The 24,700-nt window shown below is 39.8% G+C and overlaps 2 protein-coding genes and 1 non-coding gene across 5 annotated transcripts in view; 2 read left to right on the top strand and 1 right to left on the bottom strand.

The window, feature by feature from the left end:
* Positions 1-24,700, top strand: part of SCFD1 (sec1 family domain containing 1) — a 293,569-nt gene that overhangs the window by 159,702 nt on the left and 109,167 nt on the right. The window lies entirely within an intron of this gene.
* The window catches only part of G2E3 (G2/M-phase specific E3 ubiquitin protein ligase), a 143,313-nt gene that overhangs the window by 112,621 nt on the left and 5,992 nt on the right, over positions 1-24,700 (top strand). For all 3 annotated transcript variants that reach the window (XM_058666286.1, XM_004584932.3, XM_012926852.2), the window contains 7 exons: positions 1,243-1,408; positions 5,513-5,619; positions 6,577-6,693; positions 11,229-11,353; positions 11,456-11,582; positions 15,369-15,676; positions 20,350-20,531. In XM_058666286.1, the coding sequence (XP_058522269.1) occupies positions 1,243-1,408; positions 5,513-5,619; positions 6,577-6,693; positions 11,229-11,353; positions 11,456-11,582; positions 15,369-15,676; positions 20,350-20,531 (1,132 nt within the window). The remainder of the gene's footprint in view (positions 1-1,242; positions 1,409-5,512; positions 5,620-6,576; positions 6,694-11,228; positions 11,354-11,455; positions 11,583-15,368; positions 15,677-20,349; positions 20,532-24,700) is intronic.
* LOC118759308 (U6 spliceosomal RNA) lies at positions 4,710-4,816 on the bottom strand. The gene has a single exon (XR_004996107.2). It is a non-coding gene; the product is annotated as a U6 spliceosomal RNA (small nuclear RNA).

Genomic DNA, 24,700 nt, shown 5'->3' on the forward strand with positions numbered 1-24,700 from the left:
AGACATAAATATCCCATTCCTTACCCGCCCTCACCCCTAGTTTTAATGGGATCTTTTCTGCCTATCAAGTCTTGAGACTTTCTGTGTCTAAAATGGACTTAATATGACAGTGCTTACTTTCAGCTTTCAGCTGTGTGATGCAACACAAAACGGTTGATTTATTGGTTAACTTTTGTCACCTTATGTAATTCCATATTGTCACACCATTCTTGCAAGTTACTAGTCCACTTTCCTTTCTTAGTACTTTGTATATTCTAACTAAATGAAAGGCATATGCATTTTGTCTTACATCAGAGACGTTTTGCCCTCAGACAACCCTGAAAATATTTGCCTCCCAAAACAATCTTAAACATCAGTACTCTGCTAATAAAGTTAAGAAGAATTCTAAATAGTTACTAAAATTCGCTATGAAGTCTTACTTCCTCTGAAAGGTTTATATCTTAAGGTCCACTGTATTGATTATGGGCCCGGCACCGTGGCCTAGCAGCTAAAGTCCTCGCCTTGAACGCCCCGGGATCCCATATTGGCGCCGGTTCTAATCCCGGCAGCTCCACTTCCCATCCAGCTCCCTGCTTGTGGCCTGGGAAAGCAGTTGAGGACGGCCCAATGCATTGGGACACTGCACCTGCGTGGGAGACCCAGAAGAGGTTCCAGGTTCCCTGCATCGGATCGGCGCGCATCGGCCCGTTTCGGCTCACTTGGGGAGTGAATCATCGAATGGAAGATCTTCCTCTCTGTCTCTCCTCCTCTCTGTATATCTGGCTGTAATAAAATGAATAAATCTTAAAAAAAAAAAAAGATCCAGTTTATATATTTGAAATATATACATATATAGTACATATGGAGAGAGAGAGAGATCCTCCATCCATTGGTTCATTCTCCAAAGAAGCACAACAGCCCCAGGGCTGGGCCAGGAGTAAGCCAGGAGGTGGAGCATCATCTGGATTTTCCACATGAGTACAGGGGCCCAACCACTGAGGCCATCTTTTGATTCCTTCTCAGGCACATCTGCAGGGAGCTGAATGGAAAATGGAATAGCTAAAACTGAAACTGTCACCCATATGGGATGCTAATATTGAAGGCAGAGGCTGGGCCACATCTTCTGATCATCTATTGTTATGTTAATTTCTAATGCTAAGGCTCTCATCCTTTGGAAGGTTTTTCTGTTATGTACTTGAATTACAATGGTAGCTAGCAATGCTTTGTAATGCATTAGATACTGTTCTTAAATTACATTTTTAGGTCATTTTGTTGGAAGCATCGACCTGTTCAAATAATTACATCTAATAAGTATACGGACTCCTTACCATGCACCATTTGTTTGGAATGCATTGAACCTGTTCCAACTTACAGCATATTACGAAGTCCTTGCTGTAAGAATGCTTGGTTCCATAGAGACTGTTTACAGGTAAGATATATTTTATAATCTTTCTCTGATATAAAACTCATCAGTTGCTACTTAGAATTTTAAATTAGAAATAATTGATATGTATGTTATAGTCTTTAACAACTTTTATCTTTTTTTTTAAGATTTATTTTTATTTTTATTACAAAGTCAGATATACATAGAGGAGAAAAGACAGAGAGGAAGATCTTCTGTCCGATGTTTCACTCCCCACGTGAGCGCAACGGCTGGTGCTACGCCGATCCAAAGCCGGGAACCAGGAACCACTTCCGGGTCTCCCACACAGGAACCTTTTCCAGGTCTCCCACACGGGTGCAGGGTCCCAACACTTTGGACCGTCCTCGACTGCTTACCCAGGCCGCAAGCAGGGAGCTGGATGGGAAGTGGAGCTCCCGGGATTAGAACTGGCACCCATATGGGATCCCGGGGCGTTCAAGGCTAGGCCATGGTACCGGGCCCTAACAACTTATATCTTACAAATAACTTCAAAGCATTCAGTGAAAACCCATTTTAAATACAAAGTTTACTATTGAAGTGTGTGATTAAAGAGGATGGCTTAGGTTGCATGCAACCTTTTAAATGTATATCTAAACTAATAAAATTTTGTCTTTACCTAAACATTTTGTTTTTATTTCACAATGAATAAAGTCCACATTTTAATTCTAAAATTCCACTTATGTATTTCAGCTGTAAAAACCAAAATATGTGAAAGTAAACTTAAAAGCAGGCTAAGATTAGATTAGATGTCGATAGGCCAATTTTTTCCTGTAGGAAACATTAATAAGTCCTGTCATAACTGAAGTGATTGCTGGAGAATTAAAAACATTCATTGTTTGAGAATTAGCCAAATGCCAAACTCTTTTTGTCTTCTTTTCAGGTAAACAGAACGTAAAATTTCTTTCATTTGGAAAATTCTTGAACGTTTTAAAAGATTCATTTTATTTATTTGAAGGGCAGAGTTAGAAAGAGAGAGAGAGATCTTCTATCCACAGGTTTATTCAAATGGCCATAAAGGCCAAGGCCAGGCTAGGCCTAAGCTAGGAACTAGGATATTCAATCCAGGTCTCTCCACATGAGTGCAGGGGCCCAAGAATTTGGGCCATCTTCTACTGTTTATCCAGATGTGTTAGCAAGGAGTTGAACAGAAAGTGAAACATCCTGTGGGATACTGGGAATTGCGGGCAGAGGCTTAAGCTGTTATGTTACAATGCTGGTCCTTTGAATATTTTTTACAAGATTTAAATTATTATCAATTTCAAAGTTGGAATGTATGTTTGTGAAAATGCCAGGTAATAGAATAGAATGCTAAATAATAAATTTAGTTCAAATTAATACCATTTTTATTAAAGAATGTTTGAGAGGAAGAGAATGAGATTCTCTCATGTGCTGCTTCACTCTCAGAATCGCGCCTATTGGCTAGAGTTCTGTCAGGCAAAGCTGGGAAGTGACAGTGCATCCAGATTTTCCATCTGCATAACGTGGATCCAGTTGTTTGAGCTTTCCCTGCTGCCTGCCAGTGTCCTTATTAGTAAGAAGGCATGGCATAGAAACAAATCTGGCACTTGGGTGTGAATTGAGGGGTATCTTAATTCGTGTCTTTATTGCCAGGCCAAATGACCATCTTGAATCTGTTAAAATTAGAAGATAGAAATTTCCTTATATTTTAATAAAGCCAGTACAAAGTCAATAGAGCGGGTATTTGGGACAGGGTACAGGAGGCTAAGCCACTGCTCGAGAATCTACTTCCCTTGATAGAGTACTAATTCAAGTCCTGGCCACTCTGCTTCCAATCTGGACTCTTGCTGATGTGCCTGGAGACAGTTGATGGCTCAAACACTTGGCTGCTACGATCTCTGTGGGACACCTGGATGGAGGTTCCTGACTCATGGCTTTGACTTGGTCCAGCCCTGACTTTTGCAGTCATTGGGGAGTAGTGAATCAGCTGATGAAAGAAAAGAAGATTTCTCTATCTGTGTGTGTCTTTCTCCCATCTGTCATTCCACCTTTCATATAAGTAACTAAATTGTTAAAAAGAAAATACTAAAAAGTTAAAGTAATAAGACTGAATTAATTTTGTGTAATGTTCCTTGAGCTATTAAGCCTAAGATTATTCAGCTGAAAGTGGCAGAGTGAAGCCTACTTTGTTGAGGAAATACTAGAAATCCCACTAAATCTTCAAATGGCAATTAGAATACCAGTGTTTCATCATGGAGTACCTAGGTTCAATTCCAGCTACCTGTCCATGCATAGCCATGGAAGTAGCAGGTAATGGGTCAAATAGCTGGATCCCTAACACCACAGTGAGAGAAATGGGTTGCATTTCTGAGCTCTAGGTTCTGGTTCTAGAGTACTCCGACCTAAGATGTTGTAGGTATCTGGGGAACGAACAGGGGTGAACCAATGGGTAAGAGCTCAGTTTATGTATCTGTCTGTCTCTCAAATAAATGAATAAATAAATATTTAAAATAAATGCAATGTTAAAGCAACAAGATTAGGACTGACACAAGACGTTGCACAGAAAAACACAAATAACCTTCATCAACCGGGAGTATGATTTGTGCAATAGTGAAGAAAGATGGTGATTTTAGGCTCATACAACTGGCAAAAAGTACCCATGTTTTCCCTTACACATAAGCACACACACACACACACACACACACACACACTGAGGACAACCACAAACACTAAAATCTCTGAATCTAAATTAGATCTGGCAGCCAAATGCTGGCAGAGGTCCATAGCTTCTTGCACATTTCCCACCTGAATGGAGGAGCCCCAGCACTTAGGCCAGGTTCTGCTGCTTTTCCAGGCACATTATCAGGGAGCCAGATTTGAAGTAAAGCAGCTCGGACTCATACTGGCCCCATAAGGATGCCAATATCATAGGCAGCCACATAACCCACTGTGCCACAAAGCAAACCCCTGATTTATTTATTATTTACTTTTTGTTTTTTTAAAAGATTCATTTATTTTTATTGGAAAGTCAGATATCCAGAGAGGAGGAGAGACAGAGAGGAAGATCTGTCCTTTGGTTCACTCCCCAAGTGACGACAACAGCCGGTGCTGTGCCAGTCCAAAGCCAGGAGCCAGGAACTTTCTCCAGGTCTCCCACGTGGGTGCAGGTTTCCAAGGCATTGGTCCGTCTTTGACTGCTTTTCAAGGCCACAAGCAGGGAGTTGGATGGGAAGTAGCGCTGCCGGGATTAGAACCGGCACCCATATGGGATCCTAGTACACTCAAGGCTAGGACTTTAGCTGTTAGGCCACCTCGCCGGGCCCTAAAGATTTGTTTTTATTTATTTGAGAAATATATGAGACACATCATAAATTTGCATGTTATTCTTATACAGGGGCCATGCGAATTTTCTCCATAATATTCCAAATTTAGTATATTTGCTACCCAGTCCAGCACCACAGTTCTGTGTTCTCAAGTATGCCTACTCACTAGAATTCCCTGATTTTGAAATTGGTTCGATCTATGTTTTTACTTTAGTATCTAGCATAGACTTTTGGCATTTGTAAGTAGGTTTTACATGTTTGTTCAGTGAATATGAGCTACTAGTTTTAACTGATTACTGGCTACTCTTTCTAGTTGCCTTAATAATTTCTTTCCTTTGTGAGTATCCTGTGTGGATTCTATATTTGTAATTTATGTGACATTGAGAATGGTTTTTATACTAATCTTTTTCTGGGAAGGAAACTAATTCAGTAGATTATGTTAAACAAAAACAGCCAGGAATATTTGTGACAGCATCATTTTTTGAAGGTAGATTTTTTTTTCCTCACAATATAGGTAGCAGCATTATTATTTAGGAATAGAAATAGTTTTTTCCAATGTTTGGAAAATGTGTTGGATATAAAGCTAGGCAGAGTCACATATCAGCTTACTCTAACATTTTAAGTCTGGACAAAAAAAAAATCTTGTGATGTTAGCAATATGCTTACATAGACTCTACTATGTTTGAGATTCGGTTTTACTAAGTTTGGGATTCACTAGCATGGAAACTGTTTTCATAATCTATTAAGTAGAAAGCAGCACATGTCCTGTATGTTATTTAGGTTATAACCTGATAACAAACTTAACAGTAGATTTCTGTTTCCGCCGTAGGCTCAAGCAATAAATGCAGGAGTGTTTTTCTTTAGATGTACAATATGCAATAATAATGACATCTTTCAGAAAGAGATGTTGAGAATGGGAATTCATATTCCAGAAAAGTGAGTAACATTAGTTTTTAACCAAAAAATGGTGTTTTAAATACTGGATTTAATTACTTTCGAAATCATCCTTTGTGTCTGATTGCCTCTCCACTTCTTTGGGTGAGCAGGATACCTGGAGAACAGGGATCATGATATAACTGTCTCATTAGTTGATTTTTAGTCTTTTAATACAAGTACCTCAATTGGGTCCACATTTGATTGATTTTATACACTGTTGCTGCAGACTTCAATTATGGTTTGTATAAATGTATGTAAGGAAATCAGGAAGTGGTTTATTGTAAATGAAAAGAATTTTTTTAATGCTTAAAATTGAGGAATCTAGAAATGATAGTAAATTTGAAATTACAAATGAGAAGTAAAATGTTAAGGAACATGTAGAAAATTTAAGTTTTCATTAAGCATTTAAAAATTCACTGTGAGACAAAGTATAGAATAAAATGGCACTAATAGATTTGAATTTTAAAGATAAGTTTTAAAAGATTTATTTGGAAGGAAGAGTTACAGAGAGACAGGGAGAGACAAAAAAATAAAGAGAGAAATCTTTCATCTGCTGGCTCACTCCTCAAAGGGCTGCAATAGCCAAAACTGTTAAGCCAGGTGCCAGGAGAAGTCTATTTCTGATCTACATGGGTGCAAGGGCCCAAGCTCTTAAGCCATCATCCATTTCTTTCCCAAGCACATTATCAGGGAACTGGATCAAAAGTGGAATAGCCATGACTCAAAATGGTACCCATGTGGGATGCCAGCATGGGTACTATTTATGCAGCATCATTTCAATACATATATATACATGTGTAGTGCTCAAATCAGATTAAGTGTTCGTTTCCTGAAACATTCAAAAATGTTTTGTATAACATGTGACTTGTCATTATCTTGTTACCTTATTGTGCAATAAAAATTTTAGCACCTGCTAACCAACTGGTTCCTGCTTCCCTTCCACACTTTTGCTTATAGAGATGCATCTTGGGAATTAGAAGAAAATGCTTATCAAGAGCTTCTGCAGCACTATGAGCGTTGTGATGTCCGGCGATGTCGTTGCAAGGAAGGGCGAGACTATAACGCACCTGATAGGTATTTCTGAAAATTGAGTTTTGCTTAATGGTTTCATGTTTAAACCTTCAATTGCGAAAAGGTAGATTTTGTAGTTAATTAAATGTACTTTTTGTCTTGATTATGTTTAAAATTTTAAGCTCAGATAAGTTATGTTTATTCTAATTTTACATGTGTTTTACAGATCATGCTATTGCAGAGTTCATATAGTCTGTAAATATCTAGATCTCCATTGTTCTCTGCATGTGCACACACACACACACACACACATGCACGTGCGCACACACACAGAGCCACTAGCCTTGTGTGATGTTAGGCACTTGGAAATGTGGCTAACCTAGAGAATGCTGTAATAGCACAGTGCACACAATAGACCTAGTTCACCTGTGCTGTCATAAAAAATACCGAAGATAGTTTGTCTTAAAACCCAAAAGTTGGTGTTCTCACAGTTGTGGATTCTAGAAGTCCTAGATCTGGAAGAAGGCAGTTGGGTATTTTTCTGAGGTCTCCGTTTGGGGCTTATAAGATGGCTGCCTTGGGCCCGGCACCGTAGCCTAGCGGCTGAAGTCCTCGCCTTGAATGCCCCGGGATCCAATGTGGGTGCCGGTTCTAATCGCGGCAGCTGCACTTCCCATCCAGCTCTCTGCTTGTGGCCTGGGAAAGCAGTTGAGGACAGCCCAAGGCTTTGGGACCCTGCACCCGTGTGGGAGACCTGGAAGAGGTTCCTGGTTCCCGGCATCGGATCGGCACAGAACCGTCCGTTGCGGCTCACTTGGGGAGTTAATCATTGGATGGAAGATCTTCCTCTCTGTCTCTCCTCCTCTCTGTGTATATGACTTTGTAATAAAATACATAAATCTTTAAAAAAAAAAAAAGATGGCTGCTTTGTAACTGTGTCTTTGCAAGGTTGTGCCTGTCTGTTTTGCAGTATAATTTCTTTTTATGTAGATGTGTGTGTTACATCCATATGCTTATATATTTTATATTTATATAAAATAATACCAATCATAATGATTGGAGTCCATTCATAAGACCTGATTTTGCTTAAAAATCCTAAGAAAGTTGTGACTTTCTTAGGACATGGCATATATGAGTTTTTGGAGGACACATTTTAGCCCACAGTTGGTTGAGAAAGGTACTAAAATACCTTGTTTGTTAATTTGTTAAAAAAATATTTATTTATTTCTATGGGAGAGGCAGTTTTTCAGAGAGGATAGAAGACAAAGATCTTCTATCTGTTGGTTCACTTCGCAAGTGGCTGCTATGTATGTATTTGTGTGTCTGTGTATGTAAAGATTTCTTTTATTTTTTTTTAAGATTTATTTATTTTTATTGCAAAGTCAGATATACAGAGAGGAGGCGAGACATAGAGGAAGATCTTCTGTCCATTGATTTACTTCCCAAGTGGTCGCAATGACTGGTGCTGAGCCAATCCACGCCAGGAACCAGGAGCCTCCTCCAGGTCTCCCACATGGGAGACCACGGGTGCAGGGTCCCAAAGCTTTGGGCCGTTCTCAGCTGCTTTCCCGGACCACAAGCAGGGAGCTTGATGGGAAAGTGGGCTGCCGGGATTAGAACCTGTGCCCATGTGGGATCCCGGTCTTGCAAGGCAAGGACTTTAACCACTACGCCACAGCGCCAAGCCCAAGATTTCTTTTTATTTTTATTTGAAAGGCAGAATTACACAGAGAGACAGACACAGAGAAAGAAATCTTCCCTTCATTGATTCACTTCCTAAGTGGTCACAGTAGCTGGAGGTGGTCTATTTGGGAGCCAAGAACTTTCTCCTGGTCTCCCATGTGGGTGCAGGGGCCCAAGCCAAAGAGCCATCCTCCACTCTTTTCCCAGGACTGAAGCAGCTGGCACACAAACTGATGCCCACATGCAGTGCTGACACTGCAGGCAGAGGCTGTGCCTATTACAGCACGGGGCCAGCCCCTGAAAGGTTTTCTGTGCAGGCGGTCTTACTCCTAAATCTCACTCCTGGGAAGGGGTTACCTTCATGTGCTTGTTACAATATAATTGTGTTTTCTGTTTAAAGATTTATTTTATTTAAAAGAGTGACGGAGAAAACTAGGGAGGGACAGAGAGATCTTCAGTCCACTGTTTCAGTCCCACATGCCCTCACAGCTGGGACTGTTCCAGGTCTAATCCAGGATCTGGCAACTTTGGGTCTCCCATGTGGGTGGCACTTGCAGCACCTTCTGCTCCTTTGCTTGACAGTTAACAGAGAACTACGTGGGAGAAGATTTCAGTCAGTTCTAACAGAATGTTTGTTCTTGCCTATGTTGGGTTGATGTGGCCCTGCTATTCCTTTGTAAATACTAACATGCACAATACCTCCTTCAAGTGTTGTGCTGAGTTTCAGATGAGGTTTTATATATATAGATATATATAGAGAGAGAGCCTTTTAAGAAACAACACATTTATTTATTTATTTTTTTAAAGATTTATTCTTTTTATTACAGCCAGATATACACAGAGGAGGAGAGACAGAAAGGAAGATCTTCCGTCCTATGATTCACTCCCCAAGTGAGCTGCAACGGGCCGGTGTGCGCCCATCTGAAGCCAGGAACCTGGAACCTCCTCCAGGTCTCCCACGCGGGTGCAGGGTCCCAATGCATTGGGCCGTCCTTGACTGCTTTCCCAGGCCACAAGCAGGGAGCTGGATGGGAAGTGGAGCTGCTGGGATTAGAACTGGCGCCCATATGGGATCCCGGGGCGTTCAAGGCGAGGACTTTAGCTGCTAGGCCACGGTGCCGGGCCCTAACAACACATTTATTATTGTTTTTAAAATATTTTAAAAAATCATTTAGGCAGCTTTTAACTACAGCAGTATTTTTTCATCCCATTTGTCCTATAATCAGTAACTGCAAAACTACTGTGTTAATCCCATACTTTTTATAATTGCTTTCACTTTTTGCCTTGTCTGCTGGAACACAGCAGTGTGCTGCCTGTTTTCTCTGTAATCTCACTCTTGGCCTTTATGGTGAGGGTAAAGTGGATTGGTGAGAGAAAGAACAGTCTAGTGGTTAGCCAGGTTAAGTAGGTTGGAACCCTCACTCTGAAACTTGATTGGGCATATTGCTTATGACTTCTGTTCTTTGGATAGCAAGATTATCTCTGCTTTCTAAAGTTGTGGGGATTAAGTTCTTTTCATGTAAAGCGTGTTAGGTCTGGTGCTTAGTGAGGATTCTAGTCATCTGTCACCATCCTCCTCATCTTCAGTGCGCAGAGCTATTGGGAAAGTGAATGAGGCACATACATGCTACACACTCATTCCTGCGAACAGAAGGATAATATGATATTCCCAGATCTGTACAGTGGTGAAATGGTATCTAGCTGTATCTCTTAACATAACATTGCTGCATACTCAGGGAGTGATGTCCTGTTCTGTATTAAATAAAATGTTATATTTACACCTGCACCAAAAAGGGGGAAGCCCACATTCATTCATACAGAAAAGGTGAATGTTGACTGGCAGGTGGAATCCAATGTGGAGGGCTGAGTAAGATGTGAGAGATTATGCATACGTGCCACAGCCAGTGTTGTGGTGTAGCACGTAAAGTTGCAGTTGCAATGCTGGCTTCTCACATGGACCCCGCTTCATCTGGGAAAGCAGCAGAGGATGGCCCAAATGGTTGGATGCCTGGTACCTGTGTGGCTTCAGACCAAGCCATCTCCATCTGGGGAGAAACCCAGAGGATGGAAGATCTCTACTGTGCCCTTGCCCTCACCCATCGCCAACTCTTCCTTTTAAATAAGTGGATAAAAATCTTTTAAAAAAAAGAAAAAAAAAGATACGGGCCAAGTAGGAAATCTGAATGCTGTTGTGCTATAAAATACCTGAAGTGTCTGAGCAAGCTTATTTTAGGAAATAGTACTCACTTTTTATTTTTTTATTTACATTTTTTAAAGGTTTATTTTTATTATAAAGTCAGATATACAGAGAGACAGAGCAAAAGGTCTTCCAATGCTGATTCACTCCCAAAGTGGCCGAAATGGCCAGAGCCGAGCTGATAGGAGCCATGAGCTTTCTTTGGGTCTTCCACACAGGTGCTGGGTCCCAAGGCTTTGGGCTGTCCTCGACTGCTCTCCCAGTCCACAAGCAGGGAGCTGGATGGGAAGTGGAACAGCCTGGACACAAATGGGTGTCCACATGAGATCCCAGGCGTGCAAGGCCAGGATTCTAGCCACTAGGCTACTGTGCCAGGCCCAGGAAATAGTCCTCACCTTGAAATTTATTGAATGCTGCTTTTCCAGGCAAACACACTGATGTAACAGTATGCATCATCTCCAAATATAAAGAAAAATCTGTTCATTTTATGTTGATATTTTTTGTCTGTGCATGTATCTGTTGATATAAGTTTTTAGGCTTTTAAATTAGTAGATTTATTTAGACAAAGTGGTTATAAACAGATATGAAACAGGGAACAAAAAGACTTTGGGAAGAATTACAGTATTAAAATAGGCAGTTTTCTATGGCAGTGGTTGGTATTGTAAGTGAATTTAGTTAATGCTAAAATATAAACTTCTTTTCTTTTGAACATTCATAGCAAATGGGAGATAAAGCGTTGTCAGTGCTGCGGTTCCAGTGGAACACATTTAGCCTGTTCCTTACTACGATCATGGGACCAAAATTGGGAGTGTTTGGAATGTAGAAGTATTATTTACAATTCAGGTAATATTTTATTTTTTTTAATAAAGTGGTTTATAATCAAATACATATTTCAAAGTTTATACGTGCATTCTACTATGCTAATGCTAGAATTTAAATTTATAGGTTTCCAAAAAGCCAAAAAACGTACATTATCCAACTCTAATAATTTGGCAATTAGCGACTGTTTGGAGGAATCATCACCTAAATTACCCAGACAGTCACCTGGAGCCCAGAGTAAAGACCTACTTAGGTGGGTATTCTAAATTAGAAAAATATTTTAGAAGTCAGCTTGGAAATACCATTTAGAATATTAGCTCATTATAAAATTACCTTGGAATGTTTTTTCAAATGGCAGAATCCAACATTTGATCATGGAAATTATTGTGTCTGGCATTAAATAAACTAAATGGGATTTAATGGAATGCAGGACTTCAGATAGCCATGCGTATAGAAAGAATAAATATGAACTTAGTTTATTATAAAGTGAGATAGTTTGTAAAAATTTTTTTGCTTGTATATCATTTGCAAGATAGTTTGACAAATATTGTTCTGGAATATGCTTTTTAAATACTGTTTATAGAATAAGACAGGAGATGAAAATATTATACCATGTCACTTTATTAAAATAGCCCTATTTAATATAAAGGTGATTTGTTGATGATATAATATTTGTTTTATATGTTTACTGTCAATGTCAAAACTTTAAATATCAACACTTTTGAAAACATTTAAGGCATACTTGTAAAAGAGAGATAACCCTCACTTTGGAATTCACACAAATATTTCAACAAGGCTGGAATTCATCTTTTACTCTGTCAGATATTTGTTTAGCTGTATGACTTTTGTTAAATGTATGCAGATTTTGCAAAAGGAGTTCTTAAATACTTGCTTTCCCCAAATAGAAAAAAGTAGAGAAATAACATTAATTTTTAAACATGATTAAGTACTGCGTCATTGAAAGTAATTCCAGGTTTAAATAGCTGGAAGATGCAAAAGAGGCATTGTTAAATACTTGGTGAATGTCAGTTTGCAGATAAGCAAAATACTGAATACTCAGTTACTGTTTTAGAATGCTGGTTGTGGGGTTGGCATTGTGGCACAACATGCCAGATGCCCTGGTGCATCTGCCTGCTGCTCTGCTTCTGATCCCATTTCCTGCTGATGTGCTGAGGAGAGCGTCAGAAGATAGACCAAGTGCTTGGCCTGCTGCCACCTGTGTGGGTGAGCAGATGGACTTTCTGGGTCTCGGTGCAGCCTAGCCAAGCCATAGCTGTTGTGGGTATTTGAGAGAACCACTCAGTAAAGGAACTTTACCTCTTGCTGCCTTCTTCCTTGCTGTTCTCCAATAATAACAGGTTTTCTTAGTTTCAAATAGGAAAATGTTAAGAAATAAAAATGCTAACTTTATTAGAACAACTTAAAAAAATCTGTTTTCATTAGTTATGTATTGTAATTTGAATTAAAAGGATATATTTTTGTTTTTATTATTGTTATTTTTTGTTTTTCATTTTATTTTACCAACAGACAGAAATTATCTACCTCCTGGTGTACTACCTAAATGTCTGAAACAACTGGGCAGGGTGAGGCCAAAACTAGGAGCCTGGAACTCTCAGTCTCGACGTGTCCAAGGGTGGCAATGACCAATGTAATTAAGCCAGAATCTGCTGCTTCCTTCCCAGGCTGCACATTCGGAGGAAAATGGATAGGAAGCAGAGTAACCTGGACTTGATTCAGGCCCTCCAATATGGGATGCATGTTTCCTAAGCACCAAACACGTACTCCCCATATTATTTTAAAATAATTGTAGTAAAGGGCTGGTACAATGGCTTAATGGCTAAATTCTCATCTGGCAAGTGCTGAGATCTGATATGGATGTCAGTTCTAATCCTGACAGCCCACTTCCCATCCAGCTCCCTGCCTGTGGCCTGGGAAAGCAGTAGAGGACAGCCCAAAGCCTTGGGACCCTGTACCCGTGTGGGAGACACAGAAGAAGCTGCTGCTTTGGATTGGGTCAGCTCCGGCCGTTGCAGCCACTTGGGGAGTGAACCAGTGGACGGAATATCTTTGTCTCCTTCTGTTTGTGTATCTGCCTTTCCAGGAAAATTCAATAAACCTTTCAAAGTAAATGTATATAAATAAATGATTATATTCAGGATCCCAAATATACATACAAAGGAAGCTTGACTCATGTCTCTACTTTAACAAGCAATGTTTTAAAAGAGTGACATCAACATTTCCACTGACCCTTAGGAGAGAAAAGGATCCGCCTACTATAAGAAGAGATAATTCTGTGTTTTCTTCACCTTGGGTTAATGAGTGGGATATTGCAAAAAAACCGAAAAACAAAATGGACCATAGTGGTTATGATAATGTCTTGAAATGGGACGAACTTTTTGTTTAACATTTAGTTTTTCGGGCTCGGCAGCGTGGCCTAGTGGCTAAGGTCCTTGCTTTGATCCCTTATGGCCGCTGGTTCTAATCCCGGCAGCTCCACTTCCTCTCTGTCTCTCCTCCTCTCAGTATATCTGACTTTGTAATGAAAATGAAATAAATCTTTAAAAAAAAAAAAACATTTATTTTTTCGAAGATCAGAATTGTGGAAATAGAGGAAGAAGTTGAGAAGAGATTCTTTCGTCTTCTCATCCATTTCCCAAATAGCTACAAATACCCAGTGCTGGGTCAAGATACAGGCAGTAGGCACATCTTCATTTAGATTTCACACATGGGTGACAGGGGCCCAAGTCCTTGTGCTGTGTTTCTCTGCTTTCCCAGGCAAATTAGCAAGGAGCTGGACCAAAAGTTGAGCAGCGATTTATTTAGTTTTATTGGAAAGTCGGATTTACAGAGAGAAGGAGAGACAGAAAGAGCTTTCATCCGCTGGTTCACTTCTCTAGTGGCCACAAAGGCTGGAGCTGAGGTGACCTGAACCTAGGAGCTTCTTCCCATCTCCTGTGCTGCTGCAGGTCCCCAAGGCTTTAGGCTGTTCTCTACTGCTTTCTCAGGGCACAAGCAGGGAGTGGATGGCAGGTGGAACAGCTGGGATAGGAATTGGCGCCAGTGATGCAAGGCAAGGACTTTAGCCACTAGGCTATTGCACTGGACCCTTTGAAATGGAAAGGTGATTCATGCACATTGAAAACATTAATTCTACTTACACATTGAAAAACTGATGTAGTACGCTTTTGAGTTAGTACAGACAATTACTGGAATTGGTAAAAACAGGTTTTGATTCTGAAGCTATATTGTGGGACTCAGTAGTTGGTTACTTTCTTCCAAATATTTATTTATTTATGTGAAAACCAAAGTGCCTGGAAGTGAGAGAGCTACCATTGCTACTTTACTCCCAAATGACCACAACAGCTAGGGCTGGTCTAGTCTAAAGCCAGGAGCCGAGTACCCAATCTGTTTCTCCCATGTAGTTTGCAAAGGCCCCATCACTTGGGTTCTGTGTTAACCAGAAGCTGTATTAGAGAAGTCTTAACTTGCTGCACCATACCTCCAGCACCCCAAAATCTACATTTTAACATGTTGCTAATTGTTGTTACTGCTTTGATGCTGTAGGACTACACTTTGAGAATTAGTAGTCTCGAAAAAAAGTATATGTATATAGTATATATATAGTATATTATATATAATATACTATATATAGTATATACTATATGTATATAGTATATATATAGTATATTATATATATATATACTATATATAGTATATACTATAGCTTTATGATAGAAAATACACAATGTAATGTGTTGAGGCTGTTGTTTATGAAACAATAAAATACCAAACAGATACTCTGTTAGTATTTTAATAAGTGATTTGAGTTTGGTAGAATATGTGTATAAGAAATCAAGAATTAAAACCAAGTGTTAAATAACTGCTTTGGTTCTAGTTGTAGCCATTGTTCTGCTTTTGGGTGAGAGTTGAGAGAGAAGGTCCTCTTAATTTTTTTTTCTTTTTTATTCGTTGTTGTAACTGGTTTGTTATATCTTTTTAAAAAGTACTTAACATCTGTGTTTAAATTCGTGTTTTATAGGCAAGGCAACAAGTTTAGAAGAGATGTTTCAACCATACTCATAGAGTTAGGATTCCAAATTAAGAAAAAAACTAAAAGGTTATGTATCAACAAAGGCAATATCTGGAATAGTGCCTTAGATGAATTCAGAAATCAAAATTTTAACCCTTTACAAATAATTGAAGTTGCTTATGTTAGTGAAGATGATCCTTTTGGAAGAGAGCATCCTGGGTCAAAGCACGAATTTCTAAGTCTCTTGATGCAGCATCTTGAGAACTCATCATTGTTTGAAGGGTCCTTGTCAAAGAACTTGTCTCTAAATTCTCAAGGTAATTGCTTTATTATTGTACTTACTGAATATAACTTGTATAGAAAAGCACCTATATACCTGGTTAGAATTAATTTTTATTCCTCTAGTTTAAATACTGTGGTTTAAATTCTTATTAATGAAATGCTGATAGAATTACAGAGAAAGGGCGATTTTTCAAAAACTAAAGTTTTTTTTTTTTTTTTTTAAAGATTTTATTGTTATTGGAAAGAAGGATATACAGAGAGGAGGAGAGACAGAGAGCAAGATCTTCCATCCGATGATTCACTCCCCAAGTGAGCCGCAATGTGCCGGTGCATGCCGATCCGATGCAGGGAACCAGGAACCTGCTCCGGGTCTCCCACGCGGGTGCAGTGTCCCAATGCATTGGGCCGTCCTCAACTGCTTTCCCAGGCCACAAGCAGGGAGCTGGATGGGAAGTGGCGCTGCCGGGATTAGAACCGGTGCCCATATGGGATCCCGGTGCGTTCAAGGCGAGGACTTTAGCCGCTAGGCCACGGTGCCGGGCCCGAAACTTTTTTTTTTAACAAGAGAATACCTGCACTTTACAGCAATATCCTCCTTAGAATAATTTCAAAATTGAGGGTGTTTTTAAGTTTTCTTTTTTTTTTCCAGATTTATTTTTTATTGAAGAAGCAGATACACAGAGAGGAGGAGACACAGAGAGAAAGATCTTCAGTCCACTGGTTAACTCACCAAGTGGCCGCCACAACCAGAGCTGAGCCAGTCCAAAGCCCAGAGCCAGAGCCTTTTTCTGGATCTCCCATGCGGTTGCAGAGTCCCAAGGCTTTGGGCCCTCCTTTACTGCTTTCCCAGGCGATAAGCAGGAAAATGAATGGAAATGGAACAGCCAGGTTATGAACCAGCATCCGTATGGGATCCCGGAAGATGCAAGGCGAGGATTTAGTTACTAGCCTAATGCGCCTGCCCCTCAAAATTCAGTTTTAACATCATTTTATATTTACTTTTTTGGAAAGATTTATTAATTTAATTGAAAGGCAGACTTACAGAGATGTGCACAAAGAGGCCACCAGAGAAATGTTCTACCCACTGGTTTCCTCTGCAGACAGCTGCACTGGTCAGGGCTGGAGCAGGGTGAAGCCTGGAATTTCATCCACGTTGCCTTAAATGGGTTAGGCACCGAGCCACTTTGGGGCTATCTATGGCTGTTTTCACTGGCATATTAGCAGGGAGCTGAACTGGAAGTCCAGCAGCCAAAAGTAGAACTGGCACCATAAGAAATGTCAGTTCTGTAGGAGGCAGCTTAACTCACTGTACCATAGCAATGGCGCCCCCCCCCCCCATTTTATTCATTCTTATTTCATTTAAATGGAGTGGCCAGTTGTGATGGATGGCTATATTAACTTGTCTTATTTATGTACTTGCAATGTACAATTGACATATTTCTTTACAACCTGGGTTTTTTACATACAAGGTTTTGTGTCCCATAGGTAGCAAATGCTGCTGTGTACTTCTGTATTCAAGAATTTTTCCTCTAAGATTTATTTGTTCTTATTTAAAAAGCGAATTGTTTTACATTCTTTTTATTTACAATCTTATGGTACAATTCCATAGGTTCTGGGATTTCTCTGCACCCCTCTAAATTCTCACTCCTGACTGATTTTCCCCATGGTATTACAATAGTATAGTCCTTTACAGAGAAGGAAGGAGGATGGAGAGAGAAAATCTTCCATCTGCTGGTACTACTCAGAGGGCCACAATGGCCAGAGCTGAGCCGATCTTGGGAACCAAGAACTGTCTTCTATGTGGGTGCAGCGTTCCAAGAGCTTGGCCCTCATTTGCTGTGCTCTGTGGCCACAGAGGAATACCTGGAACAGAATGAAGCAGCTGGAATGCTATCCAGTGCCCATATGGGATATCAGTGCCATAGGGCAGAAGATTATCCTGTTGCACCACTAAAACGGCTACAAGAATTCCTTTTTTTAAAGACTTATTTATTTTTATTGGAAAGGGCGATTCACGGAGAGAAAATTTTTCTGCCCACTCGCTCACTCACCAAGAGGCTGCAGCAGCCAGAGCTGAACTGATCTGATTCCAGGAGCCAGGAGCCACTTTTGGATTTCCCACATGGCTGTGCGGGGTCTCAGAACTTTGGGCCATTCTCTGCTGCTGTCCCATACCACAGCAGGGCCTGGATAGGAAGCGGAGCAGCTGAAACTTGAATTGCCACTCACTCAGGATCCTAGCACTTACAAGGGGAAGATAGCCAATTGAGTCATTGCACCCGGAAGAAAAGTTTTGTTTGTTGATAGTTTTTTAGATGAACTTTCTTTTGTCTTTATACCAGAGAGAAATTAATGTGATTAAAACAGTCATGTCAAAATAATCCAACACTTTTTTCAGGAGCTTATGTAACATTTTCCTGCGAGAGGAATTTTTAAGAAAATTCTGCTTGTACCCGTTGAACTTCATTTGGTATTTTCCCCATACTTCTGACAGTTGTGTGAAGCATCTTATTTTTTTAAAGATTTATTTATCTATGTATCTATCCATTTATTTACTTATTAAAGATTTATTTTTAATGGAAAGTCAGAGGTATACAAAGAGGAGGAGAGACAGGTCTTCCATCTGTTGATTCACTCTCCGAGTGGTCGCATCCGCCGGTCCTGAGCCAAGCTGAAGCCAGAAGCTCTTCAGGTCTCCCACTTGGGTGCAGGATCCCAAAGCCTTTGGCCGTGCTGACTGCCTTCCCTGGTTTATTTGAATTTTATTGGAAAGTCAGATATAAATACGAGGAGAGGCAGAGATCAAGATCTTCCATCCATTGGTTCACTCCCTAAGTGATTGCAATGGTGAGACCTGGGCCAATCCAGAGCCAGAAACCAGGAGCTTCTTCTGGTCTCTCACCTGGGTGCAGCAGAGTCTCCAGGCCCTGGTTGTCCTCTACTGCTTTCCCAGGGCACAAACAGGAAGCTGGATGGGAAATGGAGCAGCTGGGATACAAACTGGTGTCCTTTTGGGATCCCAGTCATGCAAGGTGAGGACTTTAGCCACTAGGCTATTGCACTGGGCCCATCATATATATATATATATATTTTTTTTTTTCTTTCTTTTTTAAATTGGAAAGGCAAATAATGCAGAGACAAGGAGAGATAGAGGAAGATCTTCCATCTGCTGCTTTAATCCCCAAGTGGCCTCAGTGGTTGAACCCGAGCTGATCCAGTCAGGAGCTTCTTCCGGATCTCACACATGGGTGCAGGGTCCCAAACCTTTGGACCATCCTTGACTGCTTTCCCAGGCCACAAGCAGGGAGCTGGATTGGAAGTGGAGTACCCGGAATGTGAACGGGTGCCCATATGGGATCCTGGCCTACATAAGGCAAGGACTTTAGCCACTAGGCTATCACGCTGGCCCCTGAAGCATAATTTTTACTGTATACTTATTTATGCAGCTATATTCAAACTTTCCTTTAAAATGAAAACTTTTGAACATATCATTAACGTAAGGCAGCTTTGGCATGAGGAGTGTTTGAATTTAAGTTAATACATCAGAAAGTAATGTTTGTGCACATCTAAAGCTTTGCAGCCTTAGTTTACTCTCTGCCTTGTTTTTTTATCTGTAAAGTGTGATTGATGGTTATTAGTGAAGGAGTTTTCTTATTAAGTTCAGATATTATACTGTATTGTTTAATAATGAATTTGTTTCAAAAGTGATGAAAACATTTATCCTTTGATTTATCAGAATTACTAAAACATTTGAAATGACCATGTAAAACATTTAAAGTTTCAATGATGTGGTAAAAGTAAAGCAATATTGGGTAATCAGTTTGTACATTTTTGAAAGATAATTTGCATACCATAAATCTTAAAAAAATCCTCATTTATTTTAACAGTAATCTTGTGTAGGATACTATGCTAATCAATAAATTATAAATAAGAATATGTAGTTAGATTTAACATTGCATTGCATATAATTTAAACAGCCATGATGGTTTGCACTGCAGTAACCTTGTAAGTTAGTTTTAATGCATTAACTGCAGATTTAAGTAATTTTGTCATGAAAAAATTTTGCCATAGTGAGCCGAGTAAAAGTCAATGTTCATATACTTATATATACATATAGATAGAAGTACAATAAAAGCTTTATTATGGTTATTATGGTGGCTTTACAGTTTTTTAAATTTTCAGATAAACTCTCTCTTCACTCTTCTTGTCCCCTCTCCTTCCTACATCTATTTATTTCAAATGCATACCCTTGGGAGAGGCAAAGACAGAAACAGAGATTTTCCATTGAGTGTTTCACTCTACCACGTAGCTGAGGCTGGAGTTAGGAATAGAAACTATCCTGGTCTCCCACATATAGGTGGCAGGAATCCAAGTACTAGGACCATCTCTGGCACTGCCTTCCCAGGAGCATTATCAGGAAGGTAGATTTGAAGTAAGGCATCTGAGAGCCTTTCTGGCACTTTAGCTTGTGAAACCCACTTTGCAGGTTCCAGCATGACCCCTTTTATAATTTTCTATAATAAGTTATTCCTTTATACTTTAAAAATACATTCTTGCATGTTAGATGATAAAGTCTGTATATTATACATTGTCATTTCTAATATATTTGTCTACTTAGATTTTTCATTTTTAATTGTGTGTACATTAATGTGATGATTATCTTATAATAAGCAAAGTGCATTTTATGTATTTTCATCTGTATTTACAGCTGTGAAAGAGAATCTTTACTATGAAGCTGGCAAAATGCTTGCCATTTCTTTGGTTCATGGTGGTCCTTCACCTGGTTTCTTTTCTAAAACCTTGTTTAATTGCCTTGTTTATGGACCAGAAAATACCCAACCAATTTTAGACGATGTTTCAGACTTTGATGTGGCACAAATTATAATCAGGGTAAGATTTGAATCTGTTTATTAAAATGTAGACTCCATTCTAGGTGTATTTTAATATAAAAGAACTGTACTCTGTAGTAATTGGGGATGAACTTAGAATATTTGTATTTAACGAGCAGTATTCTGAGCCAGTTAATATATGTGAAAAATCACAGTGCCAGATTGTTGATTAAGTCAGTTGAATGATGTCTTGTTCATGCCTTCAGAACTACATAGTTTATTTACACTTTTAGAGATGATATGAAGCACAGGCTCCTTAGTTGCACCCAAGCAACCACACGCAAGTGACCTTCCCTGCAGGTAGGTAGATCCCCAGGGAGGAAAGACTGGGCTGTGCAGTCAGAATACTAATCCTTTCTGCTGTGGGGAGAAGTAATAGTTGGAGAAAAAAACCAGTCTGATAGGGAAACAAGTAAGGGACCTCAGTGCTCTAACCTGAAGGTAATTGTCATTTATTGTGCACTTTTGGACCACGAACTCATGTTTAAATCGGTAATGTTCATGGTACTGACTGAGAACCTGTGACAATGGGAGCCATTTAACTGTTCCTCTTCAATTTCCCTTGTATAAGGCATACTCTGTTTATTTTCTCAATATGTAATATAGTTTGACGATTAGATACGTAAGGCTTTGATATCAGATTATTGTTTAGAATGCCAACTCTTATTAAGGCCGTGACCTTGAACATGCTCGTCTATCTTGTTCAGGCTAGACTCAGATCTCCCTTCGGTGGCAGGGACACATGTACATGAGCAATCTACTACTGCTTTTCCAGGCAAATTAGCAGGGAACTGATTTGGAAGTGGAACGGCTAGGATGTGAATGGATGCCTATATGGGATGCTGGTGTGACATCTCATATAGGTACCCATTCACATTCTAGCTACACCCCAATGCCAACCTGCCCATGTTTTACTTTTGTAAAACAGGTTTTTGTTCTTGCCACCACACTAAGTCGTCAGCTTGTTGATACCGTGATATAACTAAGGATCTGAATGTCTACATTCAATTGCCTTTGTTGTTTTTTCATTCTCCATCTTCTCTGATTTCTGGCACTTAGAATTCCTCTCTACTATTTTAACATTATTCTCCTTCCTTTAAGAAAAAATAAAAAATTAAGGCTTACTTATTTGAAAGCAGAGTTTTAAACAAAGGAAGGGTCACAGATCTTCCAGCCACTAATTGGCTTCCTAGTAGTTGTGGTTGGGCCAAGCGGGGTCCCAGAGACAAGCACTCCATCGGGGTCCCTCACATGGCTGGCCGGAACCCATGCACTTAGGTCATTTTTCACTGCTTTCTCAGTTTCATTAGCAGGGAGATGGAAGTGGATGATCTAGTACCTTAAATGACACTGAGGTGGGATGCAGGCATTGTGAGAGGTGACTTAGCCTACTGTGTCACAACACTGGCTCGTCTGCTGATTTTGGACTGCTGTTGCAATGCTTTTTCTTCTTTCCCTCAAAAATACATACATTCTTCAGTAGTAAGAGTCCCCATTTTGGGCCTGGCATGGTGGAATAGTGACTAAAGTCCTCACCTTGCATGCACTGGGATCCCATGTGGTCATCTGTTTGCATCCCAGCTGCTCTACTTCCCTTGCAGCTCCCTGCTTGTGGCCTGGGAAAGCAGTGGAGGATGGCCCAAAGCCTTGGGAATTCTGCACCTGTGTGGGAGGCCTGAAAGAAGGTCCTGTTCTTGGCTTGGGATCAGCTCAGCTCTGGCCATTGTGGACACTTGGGGAGTGAACCAGTGGATAAATGAGCCATCTCTCTGTCTCCCCTTCTATCTATAATTCTGACTTTCCAATAAACATAAATAAAGTTCTCATTCTGCATTCTTTGAAGAACTCCTCCTTCAAATCCTTTCTGGCCTCTGTTCAGGAATTTTAAAATATTCTTGGAGTAGTGAAAGTAAAAGAAAAACATTTAAAAGTAATGTTTATTTCTCATTATAACCTTCCTCAGGTTCAAGACATTTTTTTTAAGTGTTAATATCAGGTAATTAGTCCCTGCTTAAAGAACTAGGGCTCCTGAATATTTAATCTTTTCCATGCAGATTTTTGTACAGTATTAACTGAAAAAAATAGGTGGCCTTCACTGATCAATTTAAGAATAGGAAGTAATCATCAAAAAGAGCCAAATCATGACTGTATGGTCACCGTGTAAAGATTTTCGCTTAGGACACTTGCATAATTGTCCTCGAGATGAATGAACAGGAATATAATTTTTGAAAGGTTTATTTGTTTTTATTAAAAAAATCAGATATACAGAGAGGAGAACAGACAGAAAGATCTTTGATGATTCGCTCCCCAAGTGGCTACAATGGTTGGTGCTGAGTCGATCAGGACTTCTTCCAAGTCTCCCACGCGGGTTTAGGTTCCCAAAGCTTAGGCCATCCTCAACTGCTTTCCCACAAGCAGGGAGCTGGATGGGAAGCAGGGCTGCCAAGATTGGAACCGGCATCAATATGGGATCACGGTGCGTGCAAGGCAAGGACTTTTAGCTGCTGTGCTACTGCGCTGGGCCCAGAAGCATTATTTTGATAGAAAAGGAATCTCTTGAAACTTGCCTGGTAGACTGGGGGTGGGGAGTTATTGGTGGGGATGAGTTTATGTTAAAGCTTTGGCTGAGTTTTTAAAAGCATCCAGAGAATTCACAAACAAAATACATTGAGCGTTCCAATAGAATCGTACCACAACCTTTGCTCTTGACTAGTCATTCCTGTTTGGTTTTGACTCGCCCACTTGTGCCTCTTGCTAGCTATGGCGTTAATCGTCCTCAGGATGGCATGTGCCCTAGCCTCGCACAGTTGTTTGAAGAAGTGCTTTAGAGTCTTGATCCTACTTGTTGAAATTTTCCGTTCATAGCTACAATTGATGTGGTCACATTAGTTTTCATACCTGTGAAGACAGAATGTTTGTTGCACGTTTAGTTTTCACTTAGAATTATGTAAGTTGAGCCAGTTGGGGTTATCGGTGGAGTTGGCTTTTGTTTCTGCTGTGAATTGTCTTCTTTAGGGCATGAGCAAAGTTAATTTTTCTTTGTAAGTTGATAAGGGTGGTTTGCTACTGCAGACTTCAGCTTCAAAGTCATTCAGTTCTTTTTAAAACATTTTCTGTAAATTGCTGATTTGTCTTTCATTTTCTCCGTAGATTTTCTATAAAGTGTCAATTATTTTACCATTTTTTTTACTCATGCATATATTTGATCTGATTTCTTTTTCTTTTTTAAGATTTATTTTATTTTTACCAGAAGGTCAGATATACAGGGAGGAGGAGAGACAGATAAGAAAATCTTTCCAATGATTCACTCCCCGAGTGGCTGCAATGGCCGCAGTTGAGTCAATCCAAAACTTGGAGCCTAGGCCTCTGCCGGGTCTCCCACGCGGGTGTAGAGTCCCAAGGCTTTGGGCCATCCTCCACTGCTTTTCCAGGCCACTGGCATGGAGCTGGATGGGACTGGCACCGTCGTGTATGCAAGGCGAGGACTTTAGCCACCAGGCTTCCGTGCTGGGCCCTTGATCTGATTTCTATTTCAGCAAAATTCATGTTGCTGTGACAAGTTCTCTTTAAAATAATGTCTTAGTCATCTTATTTGTCACAGTCTATCATGTCCAGATATGTTCTAACAACCTATAGAAGTATGTTGGTGCAAAAAGTTTGTGAAATTTGTGCATAGTTTTTACATGAGTGCTTAAAAAATCCTTTGTGTGTTTGAGCCCCACATTTTCATTTGTTTGAGATTAAAACCCAGTATGCTGAAATAAAACTATTTGTTTTCAAGAATATTTCATACCTATGTTCATTTCCTAAGAGATTTCTTATTTCACAATCATAATATAGGAGTCATTTTTCACTCTTCCATATTCCTTTTTTTGATTATGTGTGTGAGTGACTTGCAGTCAATTTTTTTATTTTTGGTATGCCTATTTTATGAAACTCAGATTAATTTTTTGTAGGCTTTGATAAATAGGTTACCTTTCTAATATTATTATACAGGTACTAAGTGGAGATTGGACCATATTGCTTTCTTCCTTGGAAATCCTCAGGTTTTTTTGTTGTTGTTGTTGTCTTTTGAATAAAGTTGAAGCTCTTCATTAGATCCTTTTTAAAAAAAATTTTTTTTAATTATTCTTATTGGAAAGTCAAATTTATAGGGAGCAGATACAGAGA

This window comes from Ochotona princeps, chromosome 6, assembly GCF_030435755.1.
Source record: "Ochotona princeps isolate mOchPri1 chromosome 6, mOchPri1.hap1, whole genome shotgun sequence".
In the NCBI taxonomy this organism is placed as follows: Eukaryota; Metazoa; Chordata; class Mammalia; order Lagomorpha; family Ochotonidae; genus Ochotona; species Ochotona princeps.